This window comes from Artemia sp. Qi Xiang Cuo, chromosome 4, assembly GCF_049724085.1.
Source record: "Artemia sp. Qi Xiang Cuo chromosome 4, ASM4972408v1, whole genome shotgun sequence".
NCBI classification, from domain to species: Eukaryota; Metazoa; Arthropoda; class Branchiopoda; order Anostraca; family Artemiidae; genus Artemia; species Artemia sp. Qi Xiang Cuo.
This window is the reverse complement of record NC_142797.1, coordinates 77,199,898-77,226,689: the sequence shown is the minus strand read 5'-3', so window position 1 is coordinate 77,226,689 and position 26,792 is coordinate 77,199,898. Positions and strand designations below refer to the sequence as shown.

The following is a 26,792-nucleotide window of genomic DNA, read 5'->3' as shown; positions in this document are numbered from 1 at the left end:
TACAATTGTAACAAGGGGGTTGGTGGATATGTGATTTTATTTATAGAAAGTTTAAATGTTAAAATCTGTAGGTTTAAAAAGGATTTTATTGTAAGAGGTGGGCATGGGGGTGGGCAATTGATTAAAAATATCTCTCAGATTGAGAGGGGTGTAAGGTAATACAACGAATCTATTTCGATACGAGGATACAGTGTTTCAAGGATAAATTATTAATTGAAGCATACAGACCATTTCGTAAAGACACCTCTAGGAAGAACTTGAACGAACTGGAAGTTTATGGTAGGTAGGGCTTACATTCCAACAGAGAAGATAATAGTTGCCTAAATGACGAATTCACTCTGAAACTTCGAATACGAGATAATTTCGAGCGGGATCGTACACATTTACGAATCGCTGTTATGGTGTTACTGTATTAACCAGACTATGAAGGGGGCCAGCGATCCGATAAGAAGGGGGTATTATTTCCAGTGCGGGCTCCTTCAATTGAATCAGTAGAACATTGGGCGTGGCTTCTATACACCCCACGCACAGACTCCGATTCAATTGGTCATTTCAATCCGATTACGGATATTAGTAGGGCTCTAAGTGAGGGTAAACAGGGGAATGTATGTTATTACTGTCCAACATGTCTCTCCAGATTTTTCTCTGATTTAAAGTTAAAGCATCACATGAAACACTGTAAACATCACGGATACCAGGCTATAGAGACGTTAAGCGGAGATAGAGAAATTTTGCGTTTTAAATATTTTCAAAACACGCTCTTAAAGAGCAATCATATCTCTTTGGACCGCGAGTCTAAGCTGACAGATGTGTGTTATCCGACAAATTCAAATCGATTTAAAATACATGAAGCCATAGGGGTCTCTTACGCTCACGCGCAACGAGATTCCAATAATGCCATGCAAGTGTTGGAGGTAGTTGAGATGTTGAGTGACGGTGAATACTGCAGGCGCTCGGCATTGGTCAGTCTAGTCAACACAGCGACCGCTGGCCTGTCATTTCGGCGTGATGACCCCGATCCTCGGGGACGATCCACAGATGAAATAGTTACCATTAAAAATCGTACACTGTGTTGAGTTTGCCCATGAGAATTGGCTGATGGTGTTGGTAATGGGGGGAGGAGGACGGTGACCAGACATGGCCATTTGCTTCTGGACATCACAACAGGTGGAAAAATCTTTTGGACGGTCGACCACTAGTAACACACCATAATAATAAAAAAGAAATACATCATACCAGTTTTTATACACAATTCCAATTACGACTTAAAGTTTGTTCTTCTGGCGTTGGCCCGCATTGCTAAGGGTGGAGTTGTAGAAGACGCATGGATAGATGGTTCTTTTTCATATAATATCATACCCAAATCATCGGAGAAGGTACTGCTGCTAGAATTCACATGGAAAACAGATGATAAGGGTAACATGTCCCTGAATAAAATCCGTTTTTTAGACTCTTTTAGCTTCTTCCCCAAATCTTTAACTCAATTGATTCAGGTGCAGAAAAGTGACAGCAATTTTGATAGCTTCCCCCTCCTCAAACAGCGCGTCGCCGATGATGAAATGTATGATTTATTAACGTGTAAGGGTATATATCCAAATGATTATTACAACTCTGGCTCGAGGCTAGATGAGGTGTCACTTTTTACAATTCTCTTACTGAGAGTGAGTGCGCCACTAGCGACTACGAATTTGCTAAGAGGGTTTGGGCAAAGGGCGGATGTAAAAATGGGTGGGATTATTGTAAACTTTACTTGGCCAGTGACGTACTCACTCTTCTGGATATTGTGTGCAAAAATACGGATAAAATCTATGGGGAATTTGGGTTGGATTTAGGTTATTATTTTTCCACTCCCCATTTGGTGATGGACTTGATACTTAAAATCAGAAAATAATAAATTCGTCTGATTGCCGTGGTGGAGCAGCCTCTTTTTGTAGCGATATCATTTAGGGGGGGCTATGTTTTTCATGAAAATTTGATCAAGAAAACTGATCCGAATGGGCAGCACACCGATGAAAAGTCAGACGCATTTTTTTGTTAGCCAAAGTCTCGCGACCAATGTGCAATGTCTCATAACTATTTACCATTTGGCCAGTATAATTGTCTAAACGGCCCATGGGCTTTAAATGTCCCCAATACTGCCAGCGTGGGGGAGAATGGGGTCCAGGGATTTTTTTTTTAAATTGACGGTTAAATACCCATGGAGACCCATGATTCAGTAAAAGACTTTGTTTTTCTGTGCATAAATAGACCAGTGGGTAGGGACTCTCTGAGCCCCTACAATTTATCTTTAGTAGAGGACGGGAGTATGCACTGGGTACCTTCAAAACAAAAACTAATTGCCGATTTCAACCCGAAACAGAATATCGTTGTTCATCACGTGCTATTGAAATGGATAATGTACAATGCCTTCAAGGTCACAAAGATTCATAGAGCCCTCCAGTTTGATCAAAAGCCTTACATGAAATCGTTTATTGATACCTTTTTCAGTAAGCATATATAAGCGAAAACGAAAATTGAAAAAGAAGTCTATAAACTCATTTTGAACTCAGCTTTCGGTAAAATGTGCGAGAGCGTACGACACAGAAGTCGATGTGACATTGTAACCAACCCCAAAGATTGTGCTTGAAAAATTGCGGATCCAAACTTCACATCGTTCACAATCATAGAATCCAATATGGTGCTCCTACATCGTAAGAAAAGAAACGTTGTATTAAATAAAATAGTGCGGGGGGAAGTGCAATAACTGAAATATCCAAGAAACTCCTGTTTTCATATTATTATAATTTATGCAAAGTACAGTGACCAATTGAAGGACAAGTTAAAGTGTCGTATTGGGACACTGATTCACTCATGTTAAAAGTCAAAACTGAAAATCTTTTGAATGATTTGGAAAATGGCGAGTACATTAGCTCACGAATAGACTACACTAACTGGGACGAATCCCTCTATCCAGAGCTAGTGATACGCCAGGCCCCAAATCAATTGTTAATGCTAAAATCTGATATGGGTAGAGATCTGATATCCAGTGGTGTGTTTTCTGGACCAAAGGTATACTGTGTGGAAATACATCGCAAGGATATCAAACAAGTTTGCAAGGGGGTACCTACAAACTTGTTAAAAAATAATTTCGAAATGAGTGTGTATATAATCTGAGTGAACCGTATTTTAGTGCCAAGGGTTGAAGTAATGGAAATTCGGTCTTTACAATTTAAAAAATACATATTTTGTTCCTATAAAATCGCCATGTCTACAATATCAGAAAAATTATTTTTTTTGTTGGTGGTTTTTAAGTTATTATAATCATTTATTTTTTTATTTTACGCCCGTTTTTATTGTACATATTGCATAACATAGCTCGGTCTAAAAAAATTAACCTAAATTCACTAGAAAAAGTCTAACTTGGATGGGAGGATTTTTTTGGGTAATTCGGTTTTTTTTAATTCTTTTTTTTCTATCACAAACAATTTTAAATGTGTGTGTGTGTGTGTGTCCAAGGCATATCATTTTCCAGTATTTACTGCCAGCCCGCCCCGGGGCCCCCGGCCCGGCGCCCCGGGCGCCCACCGCGTCCGACCCCCGGCCGCCGCAGCGGCTGCCCTCCGGGGGGGAGGGGGGACCCCACCGTTGGACTAGGTTAAAATGCACTTGCAGTAGGCATTTTACAAAGTGTGTTTATGCATTGGGCAAATACATTTTGTATTTTTTTATAAATAAATAAACAGAAAAAAAAGTGTATTTATTTAAGTGTTTTTTTTTTCTTTTGGCTATTTAAATGTTGTTTTTTTTTATTATAAATAAATTTAAAAAAAAGTGTATTTTTTTTAATTCATGTTTAATGTGCCTTTTTCAATGTAGTATTTTTTTTATTTAAAGTATTTTCACTTTTTTATGTATATAATAAAAGAAAATATTATTCTTTATTCGTCTTCTTCTCGTTATTATTATTATTCTTGAACGGAGTAGTAGTAATAGTAATAGGGAAATTATTTAGTCGTCAGACGGTGATAGTCTACGGTTAGTTGTCCAGGTGAACTCTTGAAGGGAACATGTATCAATTTAAAACACCATTCAGATCGTTTCTGTGTGAACCGTCAATGTCGGGCAAAACAACACTCTTAACTAAAATAATTAAAAATTGTGATAAAATTTTTACGGTAATGCCGAAAAAATCTACTATTGTTATAGTATTTGGCAGGCGTAATATGATGATATAAAGGCAATTGCTGCCAACACAGGGTTGGTGCAGATACAATTCATACAGGGACTTGATGTTTTCAGAATTATTGAACAAAACTCTTCGCTGATCATTGACGATATGGCTGAATCTATTGAACAATGTTCCAAGGAAATGATGCAACTGTTCACTGATCACTCTCATCACGAACAGATATCAGTTACTCAGTTTCTACAAAACATCTTTCATCAGAGCAAGTTTATTAGAACTCTTGATTTGAGCTTTAAATACTAGATTATATACAGAGTTCTTCGTGATTGTAGTTTGAGACTACCCATCTATAAACGCCTATACATGGGAGACTAAACATACCTGTTCTAATAACACCAACGTACACAAAATAAACCCTAAGGCTTTATCCAAGTGTACCTTCATAAAACTACACCCTAGGAACAATGTGCAGTCGCAGGTATTTTTGACAACGGAATTTCAGTATATCTCCCTGTGAGCACTAAAAAGACCTATGAGTCGCTATCATGACACTGAAGGAACTACATGAAAATAGGTACCTGATTACGGTACTCAGCAGTTCAAAACCTTCACTCAGAAAGGCCATGCCCAAGCCTGGTCTTGACAACGATTTCCTTAACCTAACATCTATACTTTGTTTAAATTTGATCAGAGACACTGTTCAACTGCCATAATTGATTAAGCAACAGGCAGAGAAACATAGTCGCATTGTAAGTACATTTGCCTCTAAGAAGAAAGTAAATAATTTAAAAAGGAGACGACTTCTTCAGGCGGGCGGTATCTTTTTCACACTTTTACTGCCAATAATTGCAGGACTTGTAAACAGTTTTCTCTAAAGAGAGAGAGAGAGAGAGAATGGCAAAACCCTATAAATTGACGCCAATAGAACTCGCTCTCTCACCCGTCGAACACTTTGAGAACAATCTGAGTAAATTCCTTGACAATGAGAATATTGAGGATGATAAAAAACTGCTTTTACTTCAAGAAGCACTTCGCCGAGTGGAAAAACACAAGTCCTATCGATCGAAGCCCACTGCTGCTGCTGACCCCCAAAAAGAATCATCTCCTCGGCATTCTGCTGCTGCTGCTTAGAAACAAAAAACGAACTAGTAATTGTTTAATTTTTTTTTTAAATTTTTCATTAAAAGCCCCAAATAATAGGTTGAAAACATATCATGACCCCTGGACTATATCTTGGACCGTGATCACATTCAAGTTCAAAGCATTGGGTCATGGATTATCATTCAGGGCAAGAGCTAAAATAAGCTTGGTCTAATCTCTGATATGGTAATAACTCGTAAAGGACTATTATCATTTGACGATCATCTATACAACTTTTCAAAGACATTAAGCGTCCCCAAAAATCTTATTTGTAATAGACGAATTCTAAAAAATTAAATGAAGATGCCTCATCATCACCAACATCTGCACAAACAGGAATATTCTGACCATTAAAAAATGAACTTGAAGAAGAAGAAGATTTTAAATCAATTTTGGAAAATACTAGCACACCACTGATAGCTAGACAAAGGCGAAGACGTATCAAGTCATCATCACCACCACCACCACCAACGGGCAGTATACAAAAGGGTAGCGGACGTTACACAACGTGTTTACGTTCAAAATGGTTGAAGTTCTGAAAGGTGTTTATGAAAATATTGGTGAGGTCGGGAGTTTATGTTCCCCCACCATTCTTTGCAGAGTCACGGGTGCTCGTTCTAATAGCGGACAAGAACATCTATAAAATTAGTCAATTTACAATCTTAACAGGATTCATATATTTTGTCCCAATCAATATCGAAAAAACAAAGCCTTTTACCCAGTGTATATACTGAAGGAAAATATCCTGACTCTATATGAGATTCAAAGGCGTCACAAGTCACCGTACAAATGCATTTCACTTGCAATCAGTGTTTATAGTCACTATACATGTGCAATTCCATTCCGTATAAAGAGAAGTGTTGAATTTGCTCATGTAATTGAAAATATTCTCCAAAATGATTCGTATAAAAAAAATTAAATCGGAACTTTTAAGAGATTTATTTAATACCCATATTTCAATATTAATAAAGAAATAAATGAAATTGATCTATAATATTCACAGTACTATAACATTTGCACTAGCCAAAATATTGATAATAACAATTCGACTTTTAATTTCAAGATATTGTACATTAAAAAATACACAGGCTTTTATTCATGATCTTGATAAAATCATGTTGATTTATAACCAACGACCTCATCGCTCATCATCAAACTCTACGCCAATGGAAGTTCATCATTCTGATAATGATACAAATGACACCTTTCTTAAACAATATTCCAATGAATCGTCCGCTGTCAAGAAAATGAAAAATAAAATAAGTGTTGGTGATAAGAGCCGAAGTAACAGAACAAGTAATGTTTTTGAACAGTGGAATTATTTGTGTTCCACCAAACTTTTTAAGGTGGGAAAAATCTTAGACACTAAACCCATAACTTATTGCCTGTGTGATACCAAAGATGAGGAGATTATCAGTGGCTTTTATGACTATGAACTAAAAAAAGCTAAAAATGCCATTAAAATCTATCAAATTGAAAAGGCATTAAAGAGACGTACTTGCAGGGGTAAGAAACAGTTGCTTGTTCGGTGGCTAGGATACAACTCTGATTTTGATTCTTGAATCGGTGTTGAAGATATTGACCATTCCCAATGATTTCTATGTAACATTCATGTCCAACTTTTTTGATCCTCTCTACAATGACTTGAATACGACAAGTGATTTTTGGACAAAACTCTCACCCGCCATCAAATTTGACGGTGCATATGAAGCGGCTCTTGTCGACTGTATTCTCAAAAATACCTATGACATCCTGAGAAAGGATCGTAAATATGAAATAAAACTTATACCATTCGATTGGACACTCTTTGTCGACTATGAATGGGTTGAAGCACTTAAATCTAGTGACTATCCATATGTCAGTTTGAAATACATTGAATATGATAATATGGGTGATTTTTGTCATACAATCAATAGAAAAATCTCATATTGTAGAAATGATATATTTTATTTTAATTATTAATTGAAGGAAGATAAGATACTAATTACCTCACCTATTTACACTATAACTATTGTTCTGAATGATAATCTGAGATATATTCTTGGCTTTAAACCGAATATGATAAATAGGGAAAATACTGACCTCGTTGACGGGACGGATGAAGTTATTTTTGGTTATTATCATCCTGGCTTTGCCTTTGACTTTTGTATATTTCTACATGAGTAATTTGTGTAAACACCGAGAGTTTGTAATTCAAATGTACCCCTCCTACGTATTCTTGAACGAAAAAAAATTCATGAACTTGTTCATCACTATAATATAAAGCATCTTCAGTATGTTCCTGTAAACACTTCGTATTTGGAACTTTGTCAGTTATCACTAAGAAGTGAATTGGGTGATCCTCTAGCAATAACAAAAAGCCTAGCAGTGAGTACATGTCATTTTCGACCCATTGTTAACGACAGCACGATCACCTAAAATGAACAATAGGAGAATTCCATTTGTCTGTCCCGATATCGATTGTTATGTTGGTGCTTTGAGTCCACGTCAAATAGGCAATGGATTGGACTACTACAAGGGACGTACTACGATGTCTGGCTACGGTCTTGGTAGTTCATTTGCTAAGCTATTTCGCTCTGCACTACCCCTTGCCAGAAAATACTTCTTGCCTGCTCTATCGAACCTTGATGCATCATCTCTACAGGACTGGGGGTCGGGCAAAAATTTCACGGACAGTGTTAATGAAAATATTGGATCTTCAGCCCGAGCCGTTGGCGAGCAACTAAAATCTCGACAAAATGGGGAGGGATTGAAAAGGATGCGTTCGCGTCATTCACTCATCAGTCTCCACCCACGCAGGAAGCAAAGGACATCATCAAGGACTTTGAGGAATAAAACAAGGAAGACCGGTAGGCAGAAGAAAAATAAAAAAATTGTTAGATCAAAGAAGGATTTCTTCTTTTAAGACTACATATCTCAATCACACGGAATCATATCCATTAGTTAGTTCCTCATTGAATCTATTCAATGCTGAAAATGTTGATGTCAGTGTCAAGTATGGCTACTATGAACAATTTCACCCCCAACAACCCCTGTCGGAAAATATAAACTTTCAAATATTTTTCAATGAAGATTATTTCATTGATTTGTCGTCAACATTTATTGATTTAAATGTTGTGGTGAAGAAAAAATCAGATAATACAACTCTAAATGCTGGTGATGGTCTCTCCTATGAAAACTGTATTCTACAAAACCTATTCAAGAAAATTAATGTATTTATTAATGGAACATTGGTGAGCACTAGCAATAATTTATCAAACTATGCAAGCTACATACAATTTATGATGATGACACCAAAGGTTTATAAGGAGTTGAGAGGACAGTCATTAGGCTATGAATATCGATCAGGTTTCGATACTGACGGTGAGCTGACTACTGCAGTGACCCAGAAGCATCATCTAGTTGGAAAATTAAATCATGAGATGTTCAATATACCCCAATGGTTATCCCCCAATATCAAGATTGACATAAAGTTGCAGATGGCCCCATCAAATTTCATTTTCAGAAAAACACTTCCTGCAGCACCCGATGCAAATTTTATTATCCCATTGTCATTTTTCCCCGTCTAAAAACAACCATTTATGAGCTCTGCTGCATTGGTATTTGAAAACCTAAGAGCTCATGGTAATAACATTAAAATTCTTGTTCCCCATACAATCACTAACCAACATCGTATTGCCAGCGCTTCTCGTAGCTATAGCGATTCATCATATATCAATAGAAAAATATCATCAAAATTTGCTTTGGCCTTTGTGAAGAGTGGCAGTGCCGTTGCATCCTGGACTGAATCCCCCCACGATTTTAATTTTTTTGGTCTATCTAGCCTTGTGTGCAAAGTGAACGGTATTCCACTGTACACTCTATCATTTGACAAAAAATCCTCTCAAATTCTGTACAAGATGACCGTGGATTCCCTAGATTATGAATTTAAAGTATTTGAAAATTGATTAACCGATTCAATGTTTTCAAAAAATCACGGGGTTATTATTCTGGACTTGCCCGGCATACAGGATATGAGTATAGTAAGAACTGGAAATTTGCGTTTAGAGTGTACATTTTCCAATACTCTAACTGAGACTATCACACTAGTATCACTGAGTTAATTTGAGACCTATTGGGAAATCATGCCTAACGGTAGTGTTCTACTAGACCTAGCACCATGAACACAAATCAAATAATCAACGTATTTAGTATGGATCCATACATACTCCAGTACAACTCCTAGTGCATATCCTCAGACTTCATTGATGAAATTTAAGGTGTTAACAACACCCTAATCATTGTTAATAGCAGTCCGTCAACTTTGAAGACCGGTCATTGGCTTTGCATCTTTCAAACAGCGAAGAATATTGAATTTTTTGACCCTCTTGGTCTATCGTATAAATTCTACGCACCATATATCAGCAACTTTATCGAAAGCAGGGGGAAAACCATTATTCAAAATCAACGACGAGTACAGGATTTAACAACTAAGACATTGGGCTTTAATGGATTACTCTTTTTCATTCTCAGATGTCGTGGCTATACTTACAAGCAGTTTCTCGACATCTACATTGGATTACCTCAATTGAATGACTTTCTTGTGGAAACTATACTTGCAATTTTATTTAACATCGATTTTCGTGCCCTGATAATAAATTGTTATAAAGTTTTATGTTAATTCTCTTATCAATAATAAGAAATTTATATACATGATAAAAACGAATATTCTACTCTTTAGATTTCGTCCACTAGTAGCTATTTGTAGACAAAAACTAGTGCGGGTAGATTATCTGAATTCACAGTGTACTGATCCTGATGTACTGCAATGTCAGGGTCACATTTTCTACAGTAGAGTGTGACTTCACTCTTGTCATATCTCTTTGTATAGTCAATGATACTATTCTCATTTATTCTATAGAATTCACCTGTTTCAATTTGCTTATTTGAAGCAATTTCACAAACAATGTCCTTAAGTTTCGAATCACATTCCGTCACGGCAAAATAAAAATCAGTGGGATTATAATCATAACACCCAGTGTCTTTACAACGATGACGTATAAACCATATTCTTTTGTTTTTCCAAATTTTGAATCGTTGACCCGGTTCCTCCTACCAGAACAATCTAAAACCACGACGATACCAATCTCGTAGCAATAAACTAAAATCACGGTTACTATTCTTTCCAATCATACCGGGATATGTATTCTCCCACTGATTACATTTATCATAATGACAATTGGAGCATACGTGGCCTCTAGGATGAGAGTCACACACCTCTTCAAGACAGGAATTACAACCTTTAATTTGTACAGCATATCCTCAATGCAATTTACACGGGTTGCATAATCTACACTTTTCATCATACTCATCAATTATTGTGCAATTCTCACATGATGAGGACCAACTGCCTTGTGTGTACATACATAACGGATTTGTATGGAACATTTTGTTATGTGTTGACACTCTCACTGCAATAATGAGACTGACCTAGCAACAACAAAAATTGTCCGAGATAGAGGGATAGAGGAGTAAATCATCCTTGAGAACCATCTTTTTTATGGTAAAAATTCTAAATTTCAAAACTAATGCTTAAAAGCTTATCCGCAATATCATTTTGCTGTGTCTTGATCAATATATCAATAAATTGTGTAAATTCATTTTGAGCATGACTTAGAAGCTACATACAATAGTCTAATGATGGAGAATCAGTTTTCATTATATCTACAAGCATTTCTCTAGAAAATATCTTCCTTTGAATAGACAACTCTAGAAAATCATCATCTAGAATCAAACGTTTTTCCATAAGAACTAGATTCCTCATGATTCGCTCTTTCTCGAATCTATCCATTTTTAGAGTCCTAACTCTCTCACAACCAACTTCAGACTAACCAGAATTTCTTTTTTCTACTCTAGAAAATATACGCTAGTCTACTATAGAAAGAAAAAATACCATTGATTTAGAAACATTTTTATTGAACATAATTACAATAATAATAATATTCACTGATGCATTTTGTTCTCATCAATATATTTTGATAGGACATCTAATGCAGACCGAAGTTTATTTATATGGAGAATATTCACTTTTCCAGCAAAACATACTTGCTCCTCCTGCTTAAATTTGCTTAATGATATCACATATCTCGCATACATAATGTACCAGTCAAGACATAGTCTACCAACAGCAGTTATTTCAATGGCTAAATTAGGTACTCGTATATCGTTGCTGCTGCTGCTGTCGGTTCCATCGTTAATCTTCAAAAGTGTACATTCGACTCTCATTTTTTTTCTAAACTAATCAACTCTAGAAAAAGCGGTTATAACTCTTAACTCAAGTATCTTAACAAGGTGAGGAAAAATTAAGTTTAAACAATTTATATTACTAAAAATATGAATTACTTAGGTAGTGTGACCGTCACTCTCTCTCTGTTTGTCCTCCAAAAATCGATGTCATATTAGAAAATCCGTCTGGTATGGTTAGTATCGTTCATTGTAATAGGTACATGGCCATGGTAACCCAATTACTTGAAAATATACACATATATCCATGCAACAGGCTTGTGAAAGTGCATGTATATCTTTAAGTAATTGGGGCCTTACTACTCTCGAATTGGATTAACTAGTGACAGAAATGTCCCTAATCATACCGAAGAACAATATAAAATATATGGATGTATTATCGAGAAATACAACAACCTTAAAATGCGATGGGGGACAAAGTGGGCGAGTTTTCTAAGGATTCCGATGTTCCGTGATAAAATTGCTGACGTGTTCCCAACATGTTTCCTAAACGACAAAGTTTTATCAAGTGTAATACCTAAATACTTGACACAAGACTTCCTTTCAATCTCGCCATAACTGTATTTTAATTGAGAAATCCATGGATAATATGTAACTGTTCTTGAGAATATGATAAAACTACTCTTAACCGGGTGAACTTGTAGTTTATTTACGCGCATCCAAGTTGAAACTCTGTCTAACGATTGTTCACTTAATTCAAGTAATCCTTTCTCAGTTCTTGCGAGACAAACAAGTGCCGTGTCATCAGCAAACATGGGTACTGTCCCTTCTTGTGGATCATTGAATTATTCACTGAAATTATTTTTTATATTAAACATGGTATCAGTTAGGCCATTTACAAAAATTAAGAATAATAGCGGTCCAAGAACAGAGCCCTGTGGAACTGCACATGTAATAGGAAAACTTGATGAACGCTTTGAGTCAATCTAAACATACTGCCGTCGCCCTGCTAAAAATGCACGTAGAAAGTTAAGCCCAGGACCTCTTATGCCATAAAACTCACCGTTTAGAAGTAGGAGATGATGATCTACTGCGTCGAAAGCTTTAATTATATCTAAAAATATTGCTAAGACCCTGTAGCATTCATCCAACACTTGATTGACTACGCTGCTTAGATAAGCAACCGCTTGTTCTGTTGTGTAACCATGCCGAAATCTGACTTGGGTAGGATTTAACACAATACGACGCTCTAAATATGCATAAAGACGGGCAGCAAAGAACTTCTCTAAAACACGTGACAGTATTGGAAGAACAGAAATCGGCCTATAATTTTCTAAATTATTTGTCTCACCCCCTTTATGAACAGGAGTAACACGAGCTACTTTAATGCAAGACGGGAAGAAACCCTCTTTTAATACAGAAATAATTAGGGATGGATTAGTGGCAGAATAAATTTAACCACTCTTAATGATATGACATCACTAGCAGAAGCATTAATTTTCATTTTGTAGATGATCTGTTTCATTTATTGACCTGTTGAAAGCATTTGATAGAGTAAACCATAATCTTTTAGCTGAAAAGTTAAAGAATTATGAATATCCACCGTGGATTGTTAGTTGGATTGGGTCATATCTATCAGATTGGTCATAGGTAATTATAGCTGGACCAAAAAGATCATGAGAGCACCCAATACCTTGCGGAATTCCACAGGGGTCAATTTTAGGGCCACTCCTTCACCTCATTTATACCGCAGATATAGGCAATTTGACGAAAAATTGTTTGACAATATCATTCGCAGATGATACAGTTTTATTATCCCGAGCTTTAACTGTTGAAACCCTTTTTTTAAAATCATGGAGAGGGCTTTGAATAATCTAACAGAATATACGAGGAGTAACCGTTTATTGATTAATATTAAAAAAACAGATTACATGATTTTTTTACTATTAAAAAGGTATACACCGAACTATATTTAACAGCTGATGGATGTTTAATATATAGGGTTTCAAAATTTAAATATTTAGGTGTAATCATTGATGAATTATTGTCATGGAAAGAACAATTAAATTCATTATCTATATAAATTATAAGAGGAGCTGAGATTTTGCATTGACTGAAAAATTTCCTTCCGCAAAAAGTTTCGCGAACCCTTTATTTTACTCTTGTTTATCCTTATATTCAGTATAGTTGTTACGTTTGGGCTAATACTTTCTGTTACAATTTAAAGAGAATTCAAATCTTACAAAATAGAACTGTAACGTCAATTTACTTTAATAAACTTAATACTTTAAGAAGTTTATCTTAAATCTCAGTTGCTAACAGTAAGAGAAATTTGCCAGCTCCAAACTGCTGTTTTCATATATAAACACTTGAATGGTCTAGCACCCGCATGACTAACGCAACTTGTCCTTTTTCATTTATCGTCATATTATCATGCTTATCCAACGTCGTCATGTACACATTTTTCTCGTATCTCGGATATTTGTCACATGCAAAGAACAGCTTTTCCTATCAAATTCGTTGGAGTGAAATTATGGAACAGTATTCCGCTGGAAATAAAAGATTCTTTTTCAGTTCCGTCATTTCCATACAATTATAAGAAACATCTTTTTTCCACTAGTATAATGTTTAGGAGGACTCTCTCTTATTTATGTAATGGACAGTGCCATTTTCAGTTTTTTTTCCAAAGTTTAACACCTTGTTGTTTTGCCAATAATCAGTGATAATATTTATATGAATACTCTAGTTCTCCAGGGGCTAAATTTAGGCCCTAAGGATCATTGATCAGTCCCTGGAGTTGTGTTTTATTTGTGTGTTTATATTCTATAAAGTTAAAGTTCGAAGTTCAAAATTCAAAGAGTCGGCAAGGAGGTACTAAGACGAATAAAAGCATTTTGAATAGAAATCTGGTAAAGTCTGCCAGTGTAAAATTTCCCCAAAGTGCAACCCCCCATACTTCCCTCCCTACGAAGAATTATCCCAGCGTAAAATCTCCCAAGCAAAATATTCATTGCAAAAACTGTCTATATACTTCCAAATAACAAATTCTATACGTAAACAATAGGCAAATTTCATGACTTGTAGACCTTTCCCCAGGGGCTGAACCAAATTGCTATCTCCAAATTCGATTGAACAACGTTGAGAAAAAATTGACCGGGAGGGTGGGAAGTCGGCTACTTGCCCTCCATTCTTTTCCATCACTTAAAAGGAGTAGTAGAACTTTTAATTTCCGTTTGAATGAACTATTTTTCTAATATACTAGGACTCTTGGTTTGATGTTATCATCTCTGCAAACAAAAATAACAAAAGCAAAAAACAAAATAAACACATAAACATGTATCCGTGATTTTCCTTCTTGCAAAAAAAAAAAAAAAAAAAAAAAAAAATAACAGGTTTTTGCATATGGGAGCCTAAAATTCCGCAATAGGGTACTGGGGTACCCTGAATTTCATAGTGTGATTTTCATTAAAATTTCATCTCTCTTAGGGAGTATTTCCGCCTTTTAAAAATTCAGGCAACTTTTCTCAGTTTCGTAGCTTTTTTTGAGTAGCACCAAACTTATTGAATCTTATTTATTCGGAAATAGCAGAATAAGTAAATTCTTTGATAAATTTATTGTTGAAAAAATTCCGTATTTTAGAGTTTCGGTTACTATTAAACCACGTTGCTCGTAACTTACAGTTTGTTACCACGATTTGTTAGATATGGCTTTTGTACTTTCAGCTTAGTTCTGATAAGTACAAATATTACTAAAGCGTGTTTAGTGTAAATATTATATTTTAGATTTGTTTGAATATAAAGCAAATTGCTGAGTTGAAAAAACTTATTTCAATTTGCCCCGACTTGAGTTTTATTAGTTACTTGTTGATTTTATAATCAAAGAAAGAAATTACTTAAGGTTTTCAATATTTTTTACTTGGGATTACATCCAAAGGGCAGTTCAGGAAAAAAAAACACGCACAAAAAAATTTATTTGCTATTCCTAAAGAAATTTTCTGTTCCGTTTGTAAAATAGTAATAAAAAGACATTCCAATATTTATTACATATATTTACTCAATGTAATATATATATATATATATATATATATATATATATATATATATATATATATATATATATATATATATATATATATATATATATATATATATATTTCAGAGGGGACTTCTAAGTTTATACGAGCATCCTTTTCATAAGAACCATATACGCCCCCAGGACAACACTTACAATGCTTATCCCCCGGGCTCTTGGGGGGGGGGGAGAACGTTTTTGTTATCTAATTTTTGAACAATTTCTAAAACACTGGCTATTTCACAACTTGTAGCAGACGGGTTTGGGGAAAAAGAGCGTGGGGGGGGGGGGAGGACGTTTTTGTTATCTAATTTTTGAACAATTTCTAAAACACTGGCTATTTCACAACTTGTAGCAGACGGGTTTGGGGAAAAAAAAACGCGTGGGGGGGCTAGTTTAACTCTCTTGACTCTTAAAAATTGAACTAGAACTTTCAATTTCCAATCAAATGAGCCCTCTATGAAGTTTATACGAGCATCCCTTTCATAAGAACCATAGGGCATAAGGGCATAACTTAGAACGCCTCCCCCTGTGCCCTGGGGGGTTCTATTGACACCGGATTTTTTCTTATCCTACCTTTGAGCTATTCTTAACAAGATGTCTATCTCAAAATTTTCATGAGATGGGTTGGGGGCTAGCTGCCCTCGGATCTTTTTTGACTATTAAAAAGTGAGCTCGAACTTTCAATATCCAATCAAATGAGCCCTCTCTGAAGTTTATATTTTTAACTTAATGCCTATCTCAAAATTCTTAATGGATGCATTTGTGAAAAAGGGGCGTGGGGGGGCTAGTTGCCCTCCAATCTCTTTTGACTCTAAAAAACTTAACTAGAACTTTCAGTTTCCAATCAAATGAGCCATCTCTGAATTTTTTACGAGCATCCCTTCAATAAGAACCATATATTCCCCCAGGGCATAACTTACAACACCTGCCCTCGGGCCCTTGGGGGCTGTATTGACCCCTCAGATTTCGTTATATGGTCTTTGAGCTATTAAAAAAAAACTATCTCAAAATTCTTATCGGATGGGTTTGAGGAAAAAAGGGCGTGAAGGGGGGGGGGGGCTGGGTGCCCTCCAATCTCTTTTGAATCTTGTAAAGTGAACTAGAACTTTCAATTTTCAATCAAATGATCCTTTTTTGAATTTAATACGAGCATCCCTTCCATAAGACCCATATATGCCCCCAGAGCATAACTTACAACTTCTGCCCCCGGGCCCTGGTGGGTTATGTTGACACCGGAATTTTTTTTATATTATCTTTGAACTATTTTTAACAATATAGTGATCTTAGAATTTTTAGTAGATGCATTTGCGAAAAAAGGTTTGGGGGAGCTGGTTACCTTCCAATATCTTTTGACGCTTAAAAAGTGAACTAGAACTTTCAATTTCCAATCAAGTGAGCCCTCTCTGAAGTTTATACGAGCATTCCTTCTATATGAACCATATATGCCCCCAGGGCATAACTTATAACCCTTGCCCCTGAAGACTGTGGGGGGAGTATCCTGCTAAAACATATAATTTCCAGAACTTTCAACCACGTTGAACAAAATTGCTATATAAAATTTTGATTGGATGTGTTTGGGGAAATGTTGGGCGTGTAAGGGGTGTCAGTTGCCTTAGAATCACTTTCGACTATTAAAAAGGGAACTAGCTATTTAAATTTCAAATCAAATGAGCCCTTTCTGAAGTTTCTTAACGTTTTCAATACAAAACCTTATATACCCCCAGGGCAAAACTTACAACCCTTGCCCTGAGGGCTGTGAGGGGGTTATCATCCTCAAAGACCTAAGTTCCAGAATTCAAAACTGCGTTTAATAAAATGGCTATCTCAAAATTTTGATTGGATGTGTTTGGGAAAAAGTTGGGCGTTAGTTGCCCTCCAATAACTTTCGACTATTAAAAAGGGCACTAGCCCTTTGAATGTCCTATCGAATGAGCCTTTTTTGAAGTTTCTACGACAACGCCTTCTATAAGAACCTTATATGCCCCCAGGGCATAACTTAAAACGCTTGCCATGAGGGTTGTGGGGGAGTGTCCTCCTCATAAACATATTTTCTATTTGGAAATCAACTATGCTGAACAAAATGGCTATCTCAAAATTTTGATTGGATGTGTTTGGATAAATGATGGGCGTGGAGGGGGGGCTAGTTGCCCTCCAATCAAATTCGTCTATTAAAAAGGGCACTAGCCTTTGAATTTCCATTCGAGTGAGTCTTTTTTTAAGTTTCTACGAAAACGCCATCTATAAAAACCTTATATGCCCCCAGGGCATAACTTAAAACCCTTGCCCTGTGGGTTGTGGAGGAGTGCCCTCCTAAAAAACATATTTTCTATTTTGAAATCAACTACTCTGAACAAAATGGCTATCTCAAAATTTGGATTGGATGTGTTTGGAGGAGTGATGGGCGTTGGGGGGGCTAGTTGCCCTCCAATCACTTTCGACTATTAAAAAGGGCACTAGAACTCTCGATTTCCAATCAAATGAGCCCCCTTAGAAGTTTCTACGATGACCCCTTCCATATGAAGTGCCTCTGGGAAAAAAAATAGAACATTGGAGCCGTATGGCCTTTACTATAGGCAACGCTATAGCGTTGCCTCTGATAAATAACTGTTGCGTTGGAAAATCAACAATATTATTTATGCTATGTATGACATCATATAAAAAATACTTTTATGATTGCCATATATCATGTCATAAAATATGCTTTTATGATGTGCTAACATACTACATGACATCATTTGTAAAAACCAAAATTCAGGCCCTTAAAGATTATTCTCAGACTTCTGACCTATCTACATCGTTTTTTTTATGCAAGAATTTCCAAAGACACCAATTTTCCCGAGAAAAAATATTTACTAGCTTCAATAATCCAACATTTTTGAAAAGACAGCAGTATAAAATGAATTAAAATTGCCTAAAGAGCAAAAAACTGATAATTGCAAGAATATTTTTATATATTTTAACAAGGGATTCCAACAATTCAAAAACCTTAAAGAAGAAAACCCTTTTGAACCCAACTAGTTATATAATCTCAGTAGGAAGGCCTAAAAAATTAAAATTTGCAATTTTAACAAATGATGATTCTTAATTTTGACAAGGGATTACATTAGTCCAAAAATCTTAAAAAATAAAACCAAAAATTTGAAGCTTAGTACATATCGTTGTTAGAAATCGGAATAGCTTCAATGATTTAATATCTTTGAACAGGCAGCAGTATGAAAAGACATTAAATTTCGTAAAGAGCAAAAAATTGGTAATTGCAAAAATGTTTGCATATATTTTAACAGGGGATCACAGCAATTTCAAAACCTTAAAAAAGAAAATCACAAGTTTGAGGCTTAAAAATCAAAATTAGAAAATCAAAATTAGAAATCGTTGTTCGAAATTGGACTTGCTGTAATAATCAAATATCTTTTAATAGATCTCAGTATGAAAAAAAATTATTTGCGTAAAGAGCAAAAAACTGGTTATTACACAAATATTTATATACATTTTACCAAGGAATTACAACAATTCAAAAGCCTTGAAAAATCAAAACCAAAATTTTGAAGCTCAGTGGAAATCTTTGTTATAAATCTGACATGTTATAATAATAAAACATCCTTGAATAGATTGCAGTATGAAACGACATTTAAATGAGCAAAAGAGCAAAAAAAAACTGGTAATTGCAAAAATATTTGTACATATTTTAAACAAGGGGTTACAACTACTCAAAAACCTTAAAAAGTAAATCCAAAAGTTCGGAGCTTAGTAGAAATCGCTGTTAGAAATTGGACTTGCTTTAGTATTCAAATATCATAGGCAGAACGATGTTGGCACAATGTCTTATTTTTTTTCCTTTAGACCAAGGCACTTCGTATCAAAGAAGTTGTAGAAACTTTGAAAAGGGCTCATTCGATTGGAAATTGGAGTGGCTAGTGCCATTTAAATAGTCGAAAGTGATTGGAAGGTAACTAACACCCCTTCTACGCCCACCATTTCTCCAAACGAATCCAACCAACGTATTGAGATAGCCATTTTGTTCAGCGTTGTTGATTTTCAGATAGAAAATATGGTTTTGAGGATAACAACCCCCCACAGCCGTCAGGGCAAGGGTTGTAAGTTATGCCTAGGGGTATACAAGATTTTATAGAAAGCGTTGTCGTAGAATCTTCAAAAAAGGTTCAATCAATTGGAAATTCAAAAGGCTAGCGCCGTTCTTAATAGTCAAAAGTGAATTGAGGGCAACTAATCTCCCTCTCATGTTCACGTTCTCCCTAAACATATCCAATCAAAATTTTGAGATACCCATTTTGTTCAATGTACTTGAAAGTTGAGGAAACTAGGTCTTTGAGGATGATAACCCCCCCCTTAGCCCTCAGGGAAAGGATTGTAAGTTATGCCATGGGGGCATATTTGGTTCTTATAGAAATTGTTGTCGTAAAAACTTGAAAAAGGGCTCATTCGATTGAAAATTCAAAGGGCTAGTGTCTTTTCTAATAGTTAAAAGTGGTTAGAGGGAAACTAACACCCCTTTCACGCCTACCATTTCTCCAAACACATGCAATCAAAATTTTGAAATATCCATTTTGTTCAACGTAGTTGAAAGTTTTGGAAGTTAGGTCTTTGAGGATGATAACCCTCATAGAGCCCTCAGGACAAGGGTTGCAAGTTATGCCCTGGGGTATATAAGGTTTTTATAGAAAGCGTTGTCGTAGAAACTTCAATAAAAGTTCATTTGATTGAAAATTGAAAGGACTAGTGCCCATCTTAATAGTCGAAAGTGATTGGAGAGCAACTAACACCCCTCTCACGCCCACCATTTACCCAAACACATCCAATCAAAATTTTGAGATAGGTATTTTGTTTAACGTAGTTGAAAATTCTGGAAATTATGTCTTTGAGGATGACACCCCCCCCAAAACCCTCAGGGCAAGGGTTGTAAGTTATGCCCTGGGGGCCTATAAGGTTTTTTATAGAAAGTGTTTTCGTAGAAACTGCAAAAAGGGCTCATTCAATTGGAAATTTAAAGGGCTAGTGGCCTTTTTAATAGTTGAAAGTGATTGGAGGGCAACCGACCCCCCTCGCACAGCCACCATTTCTCCAAACACATCCAGGGAAAATTTAGAGATATCAACTTTGTTCAACGCAGTTGAAAGGTCCAGACATTATATCTTTGAGCAGGACACTCCCCACATAGTCTTTAGGGCAAGAGTTTTAAGTTATGCCCTGGGGGCATATAAGTTTATAACAGAAAGTGTCGTCGTAAAAACTTAAAAAGGGATCATTCGATTGGAAATTCAAAGCGCTAGTGTCCTTTTTAATAGTGGAAAGTAATTGGAGGGCAACTAACCGATCAGAGGGTGCATACCCCCCCCCCATGCTCATCATTTCCCCAAACACTTCCGATCAACATTTTGATATAGCAATTTTGTTGAACGTTGCTGAAGGGTCTGGAAATTATGTTTTTGAGTATGACGATCCCCCTTAGCTCTCAGGGCTAAGGTTGTAAGTTCTGCCCTGGGGACATATAATGTCAAATAGAAATTGCTGTCGTAAAAACTTCAAAAAGAGCTCTTTCGATTGGAAATTTAGCGTGCTATTACCCTTTTTAATAGTCAAAAGTAATCAGAGTGATGATCAACCGCCCTCGCCCATCTGTTCCCCATACAATTCTGATCACAATTCTGATATGGCCATTTTGTTTAACGTAGTTGAAAGGTCTTTGTGGATGACAACCCTCCTCCCATAGCCCTCAGGACAAGGGTCGTAAGTTATGCCCTTGGGGCATACAACGTTTTTATAGAAAGTTTTGTCGTAAAAGATTCAAATAGGGGTCATTCAATTGAAAATTGAGAGGAATAGTGCCTTTTTTCTTAGTTGAAAGTGATCAAAGGGCAAATATTTCCCTCCAAGCCTATCATTTCCCCAAACACTTCCAATCAAAATTTTGATATAGCCATTTTGTTAATCTATCAGAAATGTCTGGCAATTATGTCTTTGAGGATAAAAAATACCCCTATTCCTCAGGGCAAGGGTTGTAATTTATGCCCTGGGGACATATTGGGTTTTTATAGAAAGCGTGGTCATATAAACTTCAAAGGGGGCTCATTGGATTGTTGTTCACACGCTCTAGAGCTCTTTTGAATATTCAAAGTGATCAGAGGGCATCTACCCTCTCTCCCCTACATACACGTCATATCGTCACGAAATGCGTCTAATAGAAATTTTGAGATAGTCATTCTATTCAAAAATAGTCTAAATATCATATAACAAGGCTTTTGGGTTGAAACGAACCCCAAAAATTAGGGGCAAAGGTTGTAAGTTATGCCTAGGGGGGATTATAGGTTTTTATGGAGGGATGGTTGTTTAACTTCAGAAGAGGCTCAGTCCTTCTCCCTGAAAAATACAATGTCAATATAAAACGAACAGAAATTAATCAAAATAAAATTTTGCACAAAATAAGTTTAAAAAAAAGAAGAAAAGAACTCCATTCAATCAAAAATGAACAAAATTATAATCAAATAATCTACCAAGCATACACCTACCACGAATCAGTATCAATAAATAAATGAAACTAAAAACAAAGAGAAATTAAAATAAATCAAACTCAAAACGAGCAGAAATTAATCTGAGTAGGGTTCTATACCCTATGTTTTCTAAAAGCCAGAATATAACTTGTAATATAGTTTGTGTGTAAATTTTTCAGTAATTTGTACTTTACTGAAAATAATTCAAATAAATTTACTGAAAAAATTGTGCGTTGTCAGTTTAATATACATAGGCTAATATTTATTCCTTAAAATCTTAATTAAATTTTTATTTCTTAAAGTTATAAAAGTGAAAACATTTAAAAGAATTTTTTCGGTAAAGTACAAATTATATTCTGGCTTTTAGAAAGCATAGGATATAGAACCCTACTCAGAATAATTTCTGCTCGTTTTGAGTTTGACTTATTTCAATTTCGGTTTGTTATGGGTTTCATTTATTTATTGATACTGATTTGTGGTATTTGTATATTTAGTAGATTATTTGATTCTATTTTCATTCATTTTTGGTTTAATGGAGTTCTTTATTTGTTTTTGAAAACCTTATTTTCTGCAAAAAGTTTTTTGATTAATCTTTGAAAAGACAACGGATTGAAAGACGTTAAATTGCGTAAAGAGCAAAAAACTGGTGATTGCAAAAATATTTGTACATATTTTAACAAGGGATTACAACAATTCAAAAACCTTAAAAATAAAACCAAAAGTTGAAGCTTAGTAGAAATTGTTGTTAGAAATTGGACTTGCTTTAATAATCAAAAATCTTTGAAAAGACTGCGGTATGAAACGAAAACAAATTGTCTGCGGTTAGAAGACAGGCGACAATGGGAATCCATATGTAGAAGCCTGCCGAGTGCCGAGTGCCGGTACTATATATATATACATATATATATAAATATATATATATATATATATATATATATATATATATATATATATATATATATATATATATATAATATATATATATATATATATATATATATATATATATATATATATATATATATATATATATATATATATATATATATATATATATATATATATATATATATATATATATATATATATATATATATATATATATATATATATATAATTAATATACAAAGAATAAACTAAATCATAATTCAATGGTGTATTTTTCTATTAATCGGTGTATGTTTTTTTGCTAAGGTTGTTTATTCCACAACACTTTGTGAATAAATAAAACATTACCTAAATTTTGGACATAAACAATTGAATCCTTAAAATCGAGTATTTGAAGTACCCTTACTCTATGCCTATCTACCCTAGTTTTGCCCTAGGGTGGATGATAGATTATCCGTCAAAGGGAAATGAATCATTATTATTAAATTATGAAAAAAAACATACCAGTTTTGCCTCTCGCAGAGACTATCTGCTTTGGCTTTACTCTAATTAGCCATTGCTCTCAAGTTATTCATGTGTTGCTCTAAGTTGATTTCAATTCAAGGACCAACGAAACCATTTCTTTATACTTCTGCAAACTGTTCAAAAATATTCAACAGTGTCTCAAAAGCCATTAATGAGAATTTATTTGTTCTTCTACTCTTTCATCATCTTGTGTATGATAATGTGGTATCTTTTATTTCAGAATTCAAGGGAAAAGGATGAATCCATTAATATCCATGAACTCTTTGCTCGTTTTACATCTGAAATCATCTCCATGACTGCACTAGCGACAGAAACTCACCCAATTAAAAACCCTCTCGACTGGTTCTACGTGAACGTAACTAAAATGTTTCAAGGAACAATGAATTCTGTGACTATGCTTGCAATATACTTCCCCCTGATTGGGCCTTTAATAGCTTACCTTACACCGTTTACTCCATTTGGTAGGTAATTCTATTCTCTTTTCACTTAAAAAAATAATCATCAAAAACACCAGAATACTTCCGTGTCTGAGGTAAGCACCAAAGTCGGCAGAGATGTACTTTTGAGCATGTTTTTTCGTATGGCTCGATTACGCATGCGAAATTTTTCCTCGGACAACCGCTAGGTAACTTTAAATCCAAGATGGCGGACGAAAATACGAGCGTTTCAAATTGAGAAGACATGGCGGTTCAAATAGGCTAGTATGGGGTAATTGATTGCATTAGCTTCGAATATGAACGCAAAAATAACCTAAGTTGTACTGTAGTGTCGCTAGGTGCCTCAAATCGAAAATGATGGACGAAAATACCAGTTTTTTTAAATGAGAAGACATGACCGCTCAAATAGTCTAGTCTAAAGTAATTGGTGGCACTGGTATATGAAAGTAAGAGTGGACTAAAGTAATAATATTTGTAATTCCGTCTGTCTTGATAATGATAAGAAAAGAAGCAATTTCATACTTAAGTAACTAAAAAAAAATACATCCAGTTTGCATGAAAAATCCTATATCCACAATAAGAAAAAAAAAAAAAAAAAAAAAAAAAAAAAAAAAAAAAACGCTTGTTAGTCCGAACATGACACATTGCAAACGGCTTGAATTTTACTCCATGTCGACTGCTTTCGTTCAACCTGTCATTTAGTGGTCAGTTTCATCGTTTAAGTTGGCTGTATTGCTCGAGGAGGTGACATGGACGCCTTGTTCAAACACAGAAACAGTCGGTATCCAACGGCTTTGACGTCTAATGGACAGATTAGTGTTGGCAACAAGGCTGAAGATGTAGATGTCTTAACCAGTTTAACCCCAGCTGCTGAGGTTAATGTTCCAAATATTACAGCGAAACAGATAGACGGAGCTGCTCTGATGCAGATGTTGAACCCAGCGAATTCAAAGACCTTCGAAGAGAATGCAGAAAACTTGTTTTTTCACATGATAGAGTATAAGCTCGGATATTTCGAGAGACAAACAAAAAATCGCGAAGAAAGGAAACGAGGACAATTAACAGCCAGTGAAAAAATTGAAAAATTATGCAAATATTTCGGTCAAGACCTCCGCTTGACCGTTCTCAGTGCAGAATAAAACTGATAAAAATTTAAGGTTTGGTTTTTAAATTTTTATCAGTTTTATTCTGCACTGAGAACGTCAAGCGGAAGTCTTGACCGAAATATTTGCATAATTTTTCAATTTTTTCACTGGCTGTTAATTGTCCTCGTTTCCTTTTCTTCGCGATTTTTTGTTTATATATATATATATATATATATATATATATATATATATATATATATATATATATATATATATATATATATATATATATATATATATATATATATATATATATATATATATATATATATATATATATATATATATATATATATATATATATATATATATATATATATATATATATATATATATATATATATATATATATATATATATATATATGTACGCATTTTCTCAAGTTCTATTTTTTTATTAATAAACTAATAAAATAAAATAAAATAATAATAATAAACTAAAGCTGAGGTATAAAAACCCGCATCTAGAAAATCTTTCATGTTACAAATAAAATGGGTAATCGCGTGATCCGTCGAATGCCCTCTCCAAAATACATGTTGGCTAGATGGTATTATTTTATTTTCTTCCGCAATTTTACGTGTTTTATCATGTATTCTTTTTTCAAAAATCTTCGAAATAACTGGTAAAATTGAAATACGGTGACCAGTAGTAACTCAGAAAGGAATTATGTATTTTATTTATACACAAATACGTATATTTTTTTGTTTTTCTATGTATTACCAGTATTTGTGGTATACTTAATTTGTGCCATAAATTAGTACTAAAATTTTCTTTTTTTTCTATTAGTGGCACGCCCCAAGGACAACTTGCCTTTGTAAGTTCATGGGCAGGCTAGAAGACTTAGTCGAAAGACTGTTTTTTTCATGTATTATATATATATATATATATATATATATATATATATATATATATATATATATATATATATATATATATATATATATATATATATATATATATATATATATATATATATATATATATATATATATATATATATATATATATATATATATATATATATATATATATATTTAATTTCTGAGACCACACTGGCTAATCATGATAAACAAAAAATCGCGAAGAAAGGAAACGAGGACAATTAACAGCCAGTGAAAAAATTAAAAAATTATGCAAATATTTCGGTCAAGACCTCCGCTTGACCGTCCTCAGTGCAGAATAAAACTGATAAAAATTTAAAAACCAAACCTTAAATTTTTATCAGTTTTATTCTGCACTGAGGACGGTCAAGCGGAGGTCTTGACCGAAATATTTGCATAATTTTTCAATTTTTCACTGGCTGTTAATTGTCCTCGTTTCATTCTTCGCGATTTTTTGTTTATCACGATTAGCCAGTGTGGTCTCAGAAATTATTTATTTCGAGAGACCTGACCTCGTATTTGATGTTTACAGATTGGATAGCCTAAAGTCGTCTATCAAAAGTTAGAGGGGCAAGCGTTCACGACTAAAGTTGTTCCAAACACACAAATCCACATTGAAGCGGAAAGAATTCCTGCAAGTAGATGCAAACAAAGCTGACTTGTTTAACCTGCTGTCCCGCGCAGTCTCGAAAAGGTCTCCAACGTCAAAAAAAGTATATTACACTACTGAAAACACGTGTATAGCTAACCAGGCATTCGAAGAGCAGAACCTCATCCAGTTATATTGATACGAAGAGGCTGACGCCCT

General features: G+C 34.8%; 1 protein-coding gene across 2 annotated transcripts in view; it reads left to right on the top strand.

Annotated features, from left to right (window-relative positions):
• The window catches only part of LOC148953452 (cytochrome P450 3A56-like), a 179,851-nt gene that overhangs the window by 49,457 nt on the left and 103,602 nt on the right, over nt 1-26,792 (top strand). For both annotated transcript variants that reach the window (XM_089088543.1, XM_089088544.1), the window contains exon 3: nt 23,742-23,982. In XM_089088543.1, the coding sequence (XP_088944669.1) occupies nt 23,742-23,982 (241 nt within the window). The remainder of the gene's footprint in view (nt 1-23,741; nt 23,983-26,792) is intronic.